At 34.5% G+C, this 15,567-nt stretch overlaps 1 protein-coding gene across 1 annotated transcript; it reads right to left on the bottom strand.

Annotated features, from left to right (window-relative positions):
* Positions 1–68: 68 nt before the first annotated feature.
* Positions 69–15,132, bottom strand: LOC133870310 (choline/ethanolaminephosphotransferase 1). The gene is made up of 20 exons (XM_062307406.1): positions 14,979–15,132; positions 14,572–14,758; positions 13,552–13,561; positions 13,394–13,444; positions 12,609–12,686; positions 12,046–12,121; positions 11,925–11,947; positions 11,740–11,840; positions 11,171–11,265; positions 10,928–10,996; positions 9,295–9,364; positions 8,025–8,088; positions 7,901–7,941; positions 7,734–7,818; positions 3,102–3,164; positions 1,828–1,886; positions 1,671–1,723; positions 1,332–1,404; positions 633–690; positions 69–415 (listed from the first exon to the last, which is right to left on the bottom strand). Exons 2-19 carry the CDS (start codon positions 14,706–14,708, stop codon positions 669–671), a joined length of 1,170 nt encoding a protein of 389 aa, XP_062163390.1. The 5' UTR covers positions 14,709–14,758; positions 14,979–15,132; the 3' UTR covers positions 69–415; positions 633–668.
* Positions 15,133–15,567: the final 435 nt, after the last annotated feature.

The following is a 15,567-nucleotide window of genomic DNA, read 5'->3' as shown; positions in this document are numbered from 1 at the left end:
TCCCTAGGCAACATGCATAGTAACAACATGGCACCACCATATTGGAGATAAAACATATAAATCTTCGATTAGCACGAATCAAAGCATAATCTACTAATCGGCATCCAATTGAAAGTATATCGACCTCCAAATTTCTCTCTACTATGAGAAAAAAAAGCAAAAAAACATTTTGACTCGAACTCATGCACATGCTCTCACATCACATGCTACAAATATCTAATTCTTGTATTACATTTAACGAGTTTACATATCTGAACTGGCCTACTCTATTCCGAAAATAAATAATCTATTACAAAAATACGGATGATTAAATTGGACCTTCAATACTAAAACCAAATAACAACTATGCCATCAATGTTATATTAAAAAAGAATAACCAAAAACTCGTTGTCGCTGCATCATTCTTGACTTGAAACTGGAACGCAATAAGAATAAAAGTTAAAAAAAAAAAAAAAAAAAAAAAAAAAAAAAAAAAAAAAAAATCAGAAAAGAGCATACAGATTTGAAACCACCAAAAAACTCTATGCTACATAACATTTGAGATAGATACAAAGGAACGATAAACTAAACCATTGATCATACTATACTGAAAATTATAGGAAAAAAGTTACGCAAAAGGAAGATGGGCGAACCTGGGAAGGACATCCGAAAGTAAGCACCACCAAAATTCAAGCTTCTTTCCTGGTTATCCTGTAATTGACCCCCACAAAAAAAAAAAAATAAAAAAAAAAAATAAGAAGCTACTACTGGGGAAGATCTGAAACTTAAAAACTGCAGGATACATTATATTAATAAATTATAGTTAAATGCTAATTGTGATACCAATGTAAACACGTTTATTTTCTCATGAATATGCCATCTCAACACTGTTGGACAACGGTACACGGGGGTTCATTTACAAGAACCGAAGGGAATAAACTTTTGGGAAGATGATAAATACTAGGGTCTAGGTTAAATAATGAGCACGTATTCAACATCCCAAATAAACCGGCCAACTAGAGTTAATTCAAATCTACACCAAATAAAAATTTGGACCACCTGCACTCAAACTAGATTTTATACAAACACTTGATTTTTTTTTTTTTTTTAATAAGTAATCAAGATATTAAAAATTTGAAAATAATTAGTAATCAAGATATCTAATAGCTCATATATCACAAATTTGAATATAATTTGGACAAATGGGTCAGACCTGTCCAAATTGGCAAATTCACATCTGATTTCAAAACAAACCAAAAAAAAAAAAAACACTAATCCAATCTAAACCTTTTTTGAATCAAGTTTGGCAAAAAGGAAATGTGAAATTCCAAAGTTGTGGCTGGTATTCTCACCTGAAGCAATATATTCCCAAGGCAGTTGTAATTTCATGAACGACTGATGTAGCAAAGTGCAAATAGAGTCCCGCTGAGTTCAGTAAAAGAGGTTTGTCAGGCACAAAACAGAAAGAATATCACAAAATCACAATAATAAATCTCTAAGCAATAGTAACAGTTTCAAAAGCAAATGCATAATATGCTTTTCCAGAACCCCAGCACAGCAAGAACTACGTTGCATTTGAGGCAAATAATTGGAAACAGGAGTTTGTAAAATGTACAGAGAAGTAATTTTCAAAATTGATGGTATGCATAAAAAACAAAACAAAACAAAAAAAGAGGTGAAAGTCACCATACCTGAGAATAGACAGTAAAAGAGTAGAACAAACCTCTCATCAACTAAAGGAACTCTGCCCAAATAGATGAACAAAGTTTCATAAATAAAACAGAACCAAAACCATTAAGAATGGAACAAGTCTGCTATTCAGCTCACAGAAAACAAATTACAACATACCCATCATTCAGTCTGGCTGTGAGTGCATTTGCAATAGCAAAAGGGAGATACAGTAGTGACTGCACAAAGTAATAGATATTGTGAATCACAACTTTTTTCCTTTTTCTTAGTAATTAACTCAATCACCCAAACGGGATTTGATACCACAACCACACTTACCACACCCTTATGGGAGGTGAAAATACCATTAGGCCCAAAGGCCATTGGCATATTGTGAATCATAAAATTAACTCAACCTTAAAATAAATCCCAATGTATCAAGAAGTTCACAAAAAAAAAATCATAAATATCCGTTAGCCTTGAGCTTGCTGGAAAAAAGCTTCTTCATAACAATATTGTAGCACTTCGACATGACAGAAACTGACATCCCCTTTTTATTTAACAAATTTCTAGTTTCCAAGAAAATGACTGGACAAATAAGCCATGTTTACATCATGTCAAGCCATAATGAACAAGCAAAATTACACACCCCAAACATCTAATACAGATATAATACACACATCCAGGAACCCTGAACCACTGAAAATTAAAGGCAAAAATCTGACTCAGCTTTGAATCATACACCTACCAAACAAGTAAAATTTAAGCCACAAAATTCAGGATGCCACTGGAAGGGCAGGGATATGGTTAAGCAGTAAATAAAATCAATTAGAAACCAATCCTATTACTACTAAAATCTGTGATCACAACATACTGGCATTGCCAGATACCTTGCTTAAGTATTCAAAATACATCACCAAATCCCTGCAGTTCCATTCTATCATGGTACTCCATCACCAAAACCCTACCAGACCTTTTGCTTTTTTAATATATTGAATGACCAGGACTTTTTCTTTTTCTTTTTTCCTTCTGGGCAAGTACAAAAGAAAACACAACCGATAACAACAGGAAAAGAAAAACCCGGCCAGGGGGGGGAATGACCAAGACTTCAATAAAATAGAACCATATGTAAATAAATAAAAAATTACGTAGTCTATAGACATCAGGGGAGATCAGTGTAAATTAGAAAACAACGAATTTTAGAAGTTTCTGCCACATATTCTCCCAAGTTACCAGATTTTTTTTTTTACTCCAATTGGTTTTGGGTTTTCATTTTTCAGCTTACTTTCAAATATCTGCTGATTCTCAAACTCACCCATCACCAGTTATACTGAAAAGAGACTTGTGGACAACATATGCCGAAGCAACATAACCGCACAGAGAGAGATAAATCTTAACCAAATTTCAATTTACCAACTAATTTCAAAGGTGTTTGGTACGAGAATGCAACATACCATGCACATATTAGTTTTCAAGCCCTTTGGTTCATCACACAAGTGAGCCAAGATCATCCTTCCCTGCCAAAACAGTTACAATTCAGCAATACTTCGAGAAGTTATAATTCAGCAACAATTCGAGGATAAGGAATTTTATTCTCCACAACACTGGTGCTCAGGGAAAAAAATAAAATTTTACACCAAAAAAAAATAAAAAAAACTAATGAGTATGAAACACACACTACTGCTATCATGCGGACATTACAACACCAGAAAACAGGGTAGAAAACAAATGAATGTATATATGTGTGTGAATTATTTATTTATCCTATATTATTAGCTGTTGTCAATCACCCTAAAATACAGGCCAGCCATGCCTCGTACCAGGTTAGAATGCCGTAAACCATAAATACACCCTCAGTCTTTAAACTGCAACTAACGATGGTACCTAGCGGTGTCATCTATGCACCAGAAGGGTTCTACCACCCCTTTGAGTATAATTGAAGTACTTTCTACAATCTAGTTCCAAAAATTGAGCATCTGATAGATAAAAGGTTGCCAGAATCACATATCGCACTAGCAGAGCACCTTTGTAAGGACTGTAGTTTCACAACAATAACCAATGGGTCTATACCACTGATTTCATATCATGATGTGCCAAAACAACAGCTATACAATAAGATATAACCACATGGAAAATACCAAAATCCAGTTGCACCATGATGCAGCTACCAACAGAACCAGAAAACCCTGATCACCGTCTATGATATCAAGATTCTCATAGTTCCACTCAGATTTCAAAACTGGAAATAACAAACAACATTGCCAAAATTACAAAAAGCATGAATATGCCACTTCTTCATAACAAATTTATTTGTCAAGCAAAAATACAGCACAAGAAAAAATTTCAAGTCAATGCCTGAGTCTTTCAGGATCTATACCGCCAAATTCATTTCATAAGATGGTGTTGCTGTGAGAAACATAGCCATGCAGCCAAACAATCAGTTTGAACCCAAAACCTTCAATCAATTGTTTCAACAAGCAAGAAAGTTAGGATTTCTATGGTTGAAAAGCCAAAATACACAGGTTGCATACAATTGTCCCAACAAAAACATTTAAAAGCTATAAAAGAATAAGAGCACTGACAGTAACTTCCCTTAGATTTTCCTTAAATATAGGGAACCAAACTACTTTTTACTTCCCTATTTAAATAAACTCCACAACAACTTCCTTTATCATTTCCCTATACTATTTAAATATTATTTCAAATAAAAGCTAGAGGAAAGAGAAAGCTATTAAAATACTCTTCCAAATAAATGCTAGAGGAAAGATAAAACCTTTCAAAATTAAAATAATGTTATGGGAAGGAAAAGCGCTACCCTAGATTAGGGTAGCACTCTTGGTTCCCTTGGTGTTCCCTTGATTTAGGAAATATCAAGGAAATCTATTTCAGGGGGTTTTTTTAAGAATTTTTCCTACATTTAGGGAATATAATGGATTTTAGGGAAGCTACTTCTGGTGCTCTAAGAGCACTCCCAATGGCTTATGCACTTTTATATGCAAAATGGCTAACTAAAACCTACTTTATCTATTTTAACTAATGGGTTTCAAAAGGTACAATACATCCGATTATCTAATATTTCACTATATCATATATATATAATTTTAATTCTTAGATATTTTATAACAATAAGTCAATTTTTTTTTTTTTAACAGTCTTTTTTTTGGATAATTATTTACTATAAAGTCAGCAAAATTTTTTGTTCTCATCTGAGGTAGTTCGCATAAGTGTGACCTTAAAATGGCAAACATAGACAAAATCTGAAATACAATTTTTCAGATTCGGATATATATTGGTGTAAATGAGTTTTGGTGAGGGGAGGGGGGGGGGGGGGGGGGGGGGGGGGGGGGGGGGGAGAGAGAGAGAGTGAAAGAAAAAGAAACAAAGAAAAAAAGAGATGCATTTTGCATTTGATTTGCATAATCGGATGGAGGGACTTTTAAGTGAATTAACTAGCCATTTTAGCCTAACGGTGAAAATGGCTAGGCCATTGAGAATGCTCTAAAGGGCTGATAGCCAAACCTATCAAAAAATAAAAATAAAAAGGCTTAGAAAGAACTCAAATTTAAACCCATGCTAAGGCATCTCCATTCCACCACAAGCCCATTTATTAATCAATATATAAGTGCAACTGTAAAATGGAATCAGGTACAAAGATGATAAATTGTTTTCACAGGCTCCAAGTCCAATTAATCCAATCATCTTAACCCCTCAAAACTAAGTAAAGTATCTATGTTAAAGACCATAGAACAGCAAAATGGAAAAACAAGAAAAATTTACAAATATGTTGCATATTCCATTGACAAAACACTAATATAAGTTGGGTCTAAACCTGAATCTAAGGACTCGTGTCATATAAAATTGAAGACTTATCATATATGCATCCCTGAAGACACCGTCATGAGCTATAAAACGATCTCAATTATTTAGGACGGTAAGTGACTTAGAGGCCTAAAAATTTCTCCTCAAGGCATGGACTACACAGCCTAGGATTAAGTTGTATAAGTTAGGCTATAAATGTTTTGAGAAATGTTTTAAAAAGACTTAAATTTCTCCAACTATTCATTAGCATTATAACGATAAAATTTGTATTCCAAGGTTTCTTCAAGGTGAGAAAGAGACTACTTTGTTTGAGATATGTTCAATATACAGTTCAAACCTGAGTAAGTGAGTATAAATGCTCAACTCGAGCATTGTGCAAAACCTGTTTGATAGATAGTTCAAATGAGATGGTTGAACAGATTTGACACATTGTATTTTTCGAAGTGCGTTCCAAAGCATGTTTAAACACGGTGCTTAAATATGTCAAACATAATGTATCTAGGGCTGGCAATTTTTGACACGACCTGAAAACCCGACATGAAATTAAAGAGTTAGGGTTTAGCATTTTTTGACAAACCTGCTTGACCCACTTGACTCGTATCTTCTTTTTTTTTTTTTGAAGAAAAAAAAAAATAGCACCAATCTCCTCTCTCGGTTTCTGGACTGATGGCTTGTCTTGAGCATTTCCTAGTGGATAATTTATATGATGTTATGATGTAATTTCTGGACTGATGGCTTGTCAAGACCTATAAGGAAGTTTCTGGATTGATAGTGATATTGTTGATAAATTTTCTCAATAGAAAAGATGCAACCAACTTGATCAGGATTGAAGTTTGTTTTCCAAAGACTTTTTACTATAATTGTAGTGGAACAGACTTATAATTGTAGTGGAACAAAAATTATGCTGGTATGTGTGCTTTAAAAAAAAAAAAAAATGGTATCGGGTCAATCCGACAAGACATGTTTATCAGTCAAGTCACACGTTTATTTAAAGGGTCTTGATAGGGTTGAAGGGTCAGATACGTTTAGCTAAACGGGTCATGTTCGTGTTGACTCTAAACGGGGTGGCAAGTCAAGCGGATCGACCCGAACCCGACACGTCAACCCGTTTTGCCAGCCCTAAATGTATCGTTCGAATTGGAACTTAAAAAACAGATCTTAGATTTCTTCTATTCAAAACACATTCAATTATTGTTCAAATGTCAGATCCAAAATCGATTTTTATAACTAAGCCCATTCAAATATCATGATTACCCATTCGAATTGTGCAACTCATTTCTGAAAGTCAATACACACTTGTTTGGGTTTTTCAAAGCCTCTATAAATTTTTTCTTTTCTCAAATCCATAAATATCTCTTCTGCATATTTTGAGAGTACATATGAGACAAGGAAAAAAAACTAAGAGTGTTCTTAAAAGGAAGAGAGAGACACATGTTTAGAGTGAAAAATCCTTGAGAAAACTCAAGTGAAAATGAACCAGAAAAGGTTGGTCTATTTCTTAAATTATAGTGTCTCTAGAAGCATTTAGAGGTTCCCATAAAACCACATGTTAATATTAAATATTGCATGTGTGGAGTTCGGAGAAGTCCAAAGACGCGGATCAGCGTGCATGGAAAATGTGTGACAAATTCAATGCGTGATATCAGTGAACAAAGAACAAGGATTGTAGGATATTTATGATGAACAAGCATGAGCTGTGCAGCAGGCACCCCAAGGGGTCGAGTCTATCCATGAGTCTATATGTAAGTTTATACTTGTTGCTTACTAATGGTGGTATTATTTTGTGCTGAACTAGGTCCCATGGGTTTTCCCCGTTGAGTTTTCCACATGAAAAAATCTCTCAACAATGTTTGATGCTATCTGTGTTAATTGTGTTATGTGATCAATTATCATTTACCAAGCTTATTGATAACCATTATATTTGTGATAATTGTTCATTATCAATTCAAATCTGAATCAAATGTAATATTTGTGATCATTGTTCATTATCAATTCAAATCTGAATCAAATGTAATAATTGAAATAGTTGAATTCTGCGTATTTATGTTTATTAAACGATTATCACTTGAGAATTGATTGAACTATCGTGAGAAAAAAACAATTATCAGTAATACAGTTCAACAGGAACTATTCACTCCTCACTAAGTCTGGTAGATAGCTGGTCTTTTCAATAATAACAACAATAGTAACAAAGCCATGCAATTCAAAGAAAGAAAGTAAAAAAGTTCAACTGAATGGATAGTGACATTGAACCAAAGATATCTTACCACAAGGAAACCAAAAGCAAGTCCAGTTCCCAACACAACTAAATGTGGATAGTTCCCAATTATGTCCGACGGAGACAAATAGTGCCTGCGTCAAGAAACAATGCCAGAATGTAAACCATAATGCATGTGAAAAAGAAAAACATGTATAAAACAGATTTGAGTCGTACCAAATAAGGACTCCACCCAAGAGCACAGCAAAAGGGTAAAGCTGGAAAGAAACAAGAAAACAATATTACACCTATTATAAGCAAACAGAGTAAGAGGTGTACATCCAATAGGTTGCAGTATTACCATCGCTAATGCTAGCAGCATGCTTCCTTTTCTTGCCTGAACTACCTTGTAAACATTGCGTACACTGAAAATAAAGCACAATACAAGAAAGATCTAAGCTAATCTTTACCAAAAAACAATATTAAGTCATACACGTGAGCTCTAATGGAAACAGGCAAATCCCTTGGAGTTTAAACTTTGTAACATCAACACTATAACACACAAATGTAATTCATTTTACGGAAAATTACTATATTGGTCCCTGAGGTTTGACATTGTATCAATTATCAAAAAAATCTATGGGGTTTAAAAATGATCTTATAAATCCATGTAATATGCCTTTCTATCAAAATGATCCCTCCATACAAATTCTGGCCATATTTCTATATATATATATAAAACTTGGTTCTAGGAGTGGTAGTGGGGTTTGTCAGCCACTCCTTCTAGCCAGTTCTAAGAGTGGCCGAATCACTCCCAAAGCCCTTGGGAGTGGTCCGGCCAACTCTAGTGGCAGATTCTAGGACTGGTCGAACAACCCCTACGGCCCTTGGGGGTGGCCAGCCTCCCCCGGAGGCGAGTCTAGGGATGGCCAAACTAGCCCCATAAGTTATGGGTGTGGTTTGGCCACCACTAGAGGCTGATTCTGGGGGTGGCCAACCAGCTTCTTTTCTTTTCTTTTCTTTCTTTCTTTCTTTTCTTCTTCTTCTTCTTTTCTTTTTTTTTTTTTTGTAAAATTTTTATTTGAAGGTACAATTGTAACTTCAAAAGGATTCTACCAAAAAAATGGCCATAATTTTGTACCGAGGGATCATTTTGATATAGAGGCTGAGGCGCACCACAATGATTTATAAGATTATTTTGAGACCCCAATTATTTATCTTATACAAGGCCAAGCCCCAGGAACCAATTTAATAATTTTCCATTCATTTTATTATAAAAATTGTGTAAATTCACTCTTGGTTGCATTGTCTAGAAGGCTGAAATACAGATATGCATACACACACCCCATCATCGAACAATAACAGCAATATGATCCATGTCCATACGTTAACTGTATTGGTGTCAGCACAGGGAAAAAAAAAAAAAAAATTGTGCTGAAACTCCAGTCCATCGAAACTTATCTTAGAAAGAAAGAACTTGAAGGTTGCATATGAAACAGTGAATCTTAAGTTGAGCAGGTCATAATAAATGCATCATGAGTCAGAAAACATGTTAGATGTACTCATGCCAAAGAGGAAGAGGAAAAGGAAAAGGAAATTTTCAATAATTTAGAGTATGGAGAACTACGTACTTGAATGTGACTGTAGGTATAACAGCAAAAACTATCATCAGAAACATCATAGCTCTGTATGTGGGAATTTCTGAAATAAATAAAAATGAAAACACATTACATTTCAAACAGTGCAAAAGGAAGGCAGGACTTTACTGACAATCATCAAGCAGGGAAGAAAAAGTAAAGATGTAAAATTGAGAACGTGAAAAAAAAAAAAAAAAAAAAACAAGAAAGAAGGTAATCAAGAAGTATAAATTGCCAATTTAAGGAGTGGTGGAGCCTGGTCAATAGAGATGAATCACCAATTGAATATCATGAAATGTCTACTAAAGGCTCCTTATGTTAACTCTAAATAAAAAGAAAAATTAGATGGTGCAGATTAAACTCTTCCGGCAAAAGGAATACAACTTAAGAAATTCTGGGATCCTAAATGGGGAAAATAAAATCCTGACAAATCAACAAATAGATGCCACGTCAATGAAGGAATAATATATGAGATCGCTGGATAGAAGCAGTGCAAAATTGGGAAGGACACCAAGATAAGGAATAAACGAAAGAAAATCATCTGCATATATTACCAGATTGGGATCTATAGGGAAAAAAAAAATACACTTTTTTTTTTGATAGGTAATAAACAAAATATTATTAAAAAAGCGTAAAAGGCGCCCCTAAGCATACAGGAAGTATACAAAAAGGACCAAAAAAAAAAAAAAAACACCCGAAAAACCCAATAGAAGAAAATTACATCAAACCCCCATCTTCTTGCCCCTATCCCGACTAGAACCCATTCCCCTAGCATCGAAATTAATAGAACATTCCAGATTCTTGACCTCTCTTTTCCCCTTTTTCCTTTTTATCTCCTTATCCTTCTTAGGAGGGGATTCAAAGTCAAAGCGCTCATCCTCGATCAAAGCCAAAAAAATCTAGAAATCCCTTTTGATCAGATCCCACGAACGAAACCCCCATCGTGCGAAAACACGACTTACTATCTTCCACTACCCTGGGGTAAACAACAACACTATCCTTTGGATCACTTAAACCCTAAACGCCTTCAAATGAATGTCTTAATGACAAGGTATAATTTGTCGTTCCAGTGAAAGATGACACTTCAACTACACAAAAAATGTCAACAGAAGAGCAAAAAATGAAATGTAATGCAATTTTATAGAAGTTTCAAGTGAAGCCCACACAAAATAATCTTTAGGATTTATTTCCCGAATACCACAATATTTAGCAAGACAAAACACCCTCAATGACATTGGTTTACAGGCATACCGTAACCAAGTATAAGACTTCAAAGATCACCCTTTAATATCACATTTCCCCTTGATCTTACCAATATAAATCTCAATAAAAAAAAAAATTAAAGACATTGCTGTAAGTAAAACTGTTGTGGAAATGTTTAATTCAGAGTTCATGAAAAATGAGACACCCCAAAGAGAACAAACAATCAAATGCAAACAGAAACAACTTTTGGCTAAAGAAACCCCAAATAACACATCTCATAATTAAAACATTCTGGTGTGTCTGAATATTGCTAAACCATCCAAATATATTATGCAAGAATTTTAAACAGACTCCATATGTTATTTTTTTTCAGTTCCAAAACTAATGAGTTATAGGTCTTCAACTTTATAAAGAATATCCTTACCATGAAGAAATGGCACCCAACTTAATAAGGGTATAGACTTCCCAAATTGTTGAGCCCACCACTCAGCACCTGGAAAAGTTAAGAACTCAAGTAAGAATGAAAGGTTAAATAGCAAATAACAAAAGAGAACCACTAAAGAAGATTACAATGTATTGAATTTTAAATAAAGTTTCAGAACATTATTCGTTTGTACACAAAAGCACATTACTTAGGATAAAAAAAACATTGGTAGCAGAAGCATACCAACAATGGCTGTGAAGAAATGGCACAGATAAATCAGCATGAGACCCTCAGTAGGACCATTGATAGCTGGAAGAATAAGGGTATTGGTGAAATAGCTGGATCAAGAAAATCAAATATCAATACTGCTAATGAGACATCCAACAGTCAGTAAAATCTACATATATCAACAATAAATAAACTTGTTCCGGAAAGCATTGGATAAACAATAATCCCAACAGTACTATTTCACATAGAAATGACAGATACCTAAAAAGAGTCATAAAGTGCAAACAGATCTCATAATATCATCCATGGTTAAAGAGTGAAAACAATGAGGACTTTAAATTCATGACACCCCCCCCCCCCCCCCCCCCCCCCAAAAAAAAAAACACCTCAAAAGAAATCCATGGGCTCTCACGCCTGGGAGACGGGAGTGAGAAAGTAAAAAGTCAAAAACTATAAAGCAATCTTTTTTCTTATAGATATAATCAATACAGAAAATACTATTTTAGTTTTAAGATCGAAAAAGGTAGGAATAATGTAATGAATAAAATTCATAAATAATGAACCAGTATCAATAGGCAACTTACTGTTCCCATGTTGCACAAAAAAATGGAACAGCTGAAATTACCCAGTACCAGAAAGTACTTCTGCCACACAAAGCGGTGCTCCCAAAAGCCAAGGCTTCAAACTATACTCAAGAAAAAAAAAATAATAATAAAGGTAATGCATCTCTAAGATCCATACAATGGCAACCAAAGATGACGGTACATACTGCACAAGCAAGAGCATCACATCCTGCAATATATAGGGAAAGACAAGACCATTATTCATCAATGTTAATACTCAGCCTACAAAGAAAAAGAATGACAATATACATGACAACAGTATATCACCATGGTCGAAAAGCTCCCCTAATGGACTTGAGGAATTTGTCCGTCTTGCTTGTTTCCCATCAACAGCATCAAAGGTCTAACATGGAACTAGAGAAAGGTTAAAAAGGTGAAAAAGAAAAGGATATGCCAACATCTACTAAAAAATATGCAATATAAAGACACCTCAAAGAGCAAGGCAGAAAGGTTATTCACTTATCAGGACAGAGATTCAGAATTGAAAAAATGAAATTGCGTTAAAAAAAATTTAAAGAAGACCTCTATAGCTGTTGAGCAGCAGCAGTTTTTCCACAACAACTAAGCATTTCATACCACTAAATGTACACTAGAATGTGAAAATATCCAATGCAGTTGTACAAAAGATAGATCATCAAGCAAAACAGCTGTACAACTGAAACTAAAATAATACATAAAAGTAAAAGAAATAGGATGAAGAAAATACTGAGTGTTGAGTGTCTTAATGTTTTCATCCTATTCAGCAAGGAGAAGCGTGCCCAATATACATAAAATATGACAACTTGGAAGAAACAGCATGAATACACAGTTTGAATTAATTTTAAACAGACCTGGTAGAGAAAAAGTAGCAATCCATGTGCAAAATGAACCCATCTTGGAGGAGCTGAATCCAAGCGAGGTGAATAAATCTGAAACAAAAATATATATATGAAGAACTCAGACAAGTTAGAGGTGCACTAAAACATAACACTTCTTTTCATAATATTCATTAACATCTGAAACACAATCCACATGTTTGTGAAGATTGCAACTCATCAACAAGTTTAAACCAACTTTTCTGTCTAATTAGCAGTTAGCCAATTGGGGATAAAAAAATGCATTAAAACAAAGTATTCCAACAAAATTACATACAAAGTAACATCGATATTCAGTTTTCGCTCACATAACATGTACATGCATTTGAGGCACAAAGAACACAAGTGGGGGGGTACTCATACTGGGCCATGTTAATATATCTCCTTTTGTGCATGTCATAGATAAAATATATTCTCCCATAATAAATTTTCTCCCTCAAAAGAAGAAAAAAAATGTGCAAGGAGTCAAGAAGGACGAGTTTCATATTGACGCCTTCCATAAAGCTCAGAAGGCTCTGAAAATTTACTGCGTACCAATCATACCAGAAACAGATAAATAACTAACTAAAAATTCCAGCACACAATTTTCAAGAAAAAATTTTAACTTATCATGTTATCGAGACACCAGGTACTGAAAAGAAGTGTACAATGTTAAATGAGAAGTTTTAATAGTTATTGGTTCTCAGAAAAATGGCATTATAAACAGGAGAACCTAACAATTACGAAACTAAAAACATGATAGCAGAAAAGCCCCAACTCACGTAGCCAAGCAAAGCAGAAATGACTAGGAATATGAATCCCATAAGTGTTATCTGACAAAAGTTAAAGAGTATTCATCAGTAACCGCCATGAAGAAATATATCAAAATAAAGTTAGAAATGGATACATTAATATAAAGAGGAAGCAAAGATTATTATACCATGTTTGGACTTGTAAAAGATCCCAAAACGCAAAACAAAGATCAAAGAAAAAGAGAAAAGTCAGTACATCTCAGTAAGAAAAAAATACTAAAATTTGCATAGAGGAAATTTATTCATCAAAAAATGTACTATCAGACTGATAGAAGTTCTGAAAGTGGGTAAAGCTTTGACAATATTAAAAGCCAGAGATATTATAAAACAATAACTGAACGCATTCCAACATAAAAATAAATAATTGATATTGTAATAATAATAAGATAACTGACAAATCCAAAAGTCTACGACTTGGGATCAAGAACAAGTCCAATGAAGGAATACCATCAGAAACTAGTATGTTTGTTAATGTGTTTTGGGGGGTGTTTCTGGTTTCTGGGTAGAAAAAGTGTTCTAATGGGACATAAAGGTGAAAACTTTATGTGTTTCATCATTCACAAAACCTCGAATTCTCAAACTAGTACTTACTCATTTACATTTTAGTGTTCCAAGGTTGGATTAAGACTTCAAGTCCCAAGCACTCTTAACTATCAAACCAAATTCTCAAGTTCTACCCATACGAATTTACTAAGGAAGAAATCAACAAACAAGACCAGCTTCAGTGCAAAATGAGGACGTTCTCACTCAGCTTTTTTTTTTTTTTTTCTAGGTCAGAAAATCCCAATTCTTAATTCCAATCAGAATATGGGAAACAGAATGGAAATCGAGACTGAACCGTATATTCTGATATTCAAAATTACCATTTTTCCTACTCCCTCGTTTTGGCATAATCCTCTACTAGCAATTGCAAAACTTCAACAACACATCAACTAAGAATCAGAGATACTAACACCAGTAGACATATCAAACTATATATCCATGTCGTTCTAGAAGTTCATTTCCGCCTTTTAGTACGATCCCCATATCGTCCGATCAGATAGCTTAGAAATCATTAAATCGAATATTCCAAAACAGATTATATGTATGTGCATGGTCTTCAACATACAACTTCACCTAGAGTAAAATCAAAATAGCGAAGCACTTACGGCATCCAAAGGGGGAAGAAATTAACGAAGCGACTCCAGAACGGTTGGAGCACATATTTGGCGACGTACGAGTGATCCACGCCACTGTACTTGTACTTGTGCAACGCAGCTATGCCATGCGACCCTATATACCCCATTCTTCCCAACAAGTCCCCGATTGAGTCTCAGAACAACCCCGCTAAACCACCTGCAGGTAGATTAACCGCTAAGTTAATGCAATCAAACAGAACGAAACTACACAAACACAAGCATTTGGATCCATGGAATCTGCATGGCTTAGCGATCTAGAGAAAAATATAGAATAACCGGAAAGTGGTAGACAATAGCAGATCAGCAAACGAAGAAGATGAAAACAAAATCTAAGAAATAGAGAAAGTGGAAACGAAGAAGAAGTTAAAATTACTAACTCTTCGGAATCGCAGAGATCGAGCGAGGTGAAAAATAGGAGTGAGCGGCGCAAAAGGGGGAAAAAAAAGGCAGATCCTTTATCTCCCGCCCTAAACGCATAGGATTGAAGAAGGCAAACAATTGCTGTAGTTTTATTACCGAAGTAATTAGTAGAAGTAACGTTTTTCTTTTTCTTTTTTAATTCAATTACTAATTAGCAGAAGAATGTTGAAAGGGTGAAAACGACACCGCTTGATTTCTTTGATTTCTTGACCCTTGGAACTTCAAAACACATACCACTGGTTTTCTCTGTATGTGGGACTGTGGTCACGTCGTGTGTGGTGTATTTTCTCAAAAAAGTTTTGCCTGCCAGTTAAAAGTCCAAACTCTTGTCCCAACTCCAAAAAAATGGTAATTGCTATATTTAAAATTAGTATTAAATTTTAAATGGATTAATTTATATATTTTATATTAATAATTATTTTTATTCTCACATAAAAAAATGAACATTTAAAAGGGAGCTACTGAAAGAGTACATATATACCATTCCTCCCAAACTATGAAAATAATTGGAGGCACATTATCGAATGCATTAACAAGTAGTGGATA

Source organism: Alnus glutinosa, chromosome 1, assembly GCF_958979055.1.
Source record: "Alnus glutinosa chromosome 1, dhAlnGlut1.1, whole genome shotgun sequence".
In the NCBI taxonomy this organism is placed as follows: domain Eukaryota; kingdom Viridiplantae; phylum Streptophyta; class Magnoliopsida; order Fagales; family Betulaceae; genus Alnus; species Alnus glutinosa.
Note: the sequence above shows the minus strand (reverse complement) of the source record. Positions and strands in the feature narration are given on the sequence as shown.

Bases quoted from the DNA above. Each gene is read 5' to 3' on its own strand.
- LOC133870310 (XM_062307406.1), bottom strand. From the start codon at position 14,708: ATGGGGTATATAGGGTCGCATGGCATAGCTGCGTTGCACAAGTACAAG. The intron at 11,841-11,924 runs GTATGTACCGTC...TCTTGAGTATAG, and splicing joins GTGATGCTCTTGCTTGTGCA to TTTGAAGCCTTGGCTTTTGG. The intron at 7,942-8,024 runs GTAATACTGCAA...GTTTCTTTCCAG, and splicing joins TGCTGCTAGCATTAGCGATG to CTTTACCCTTTTGCTGTGCT.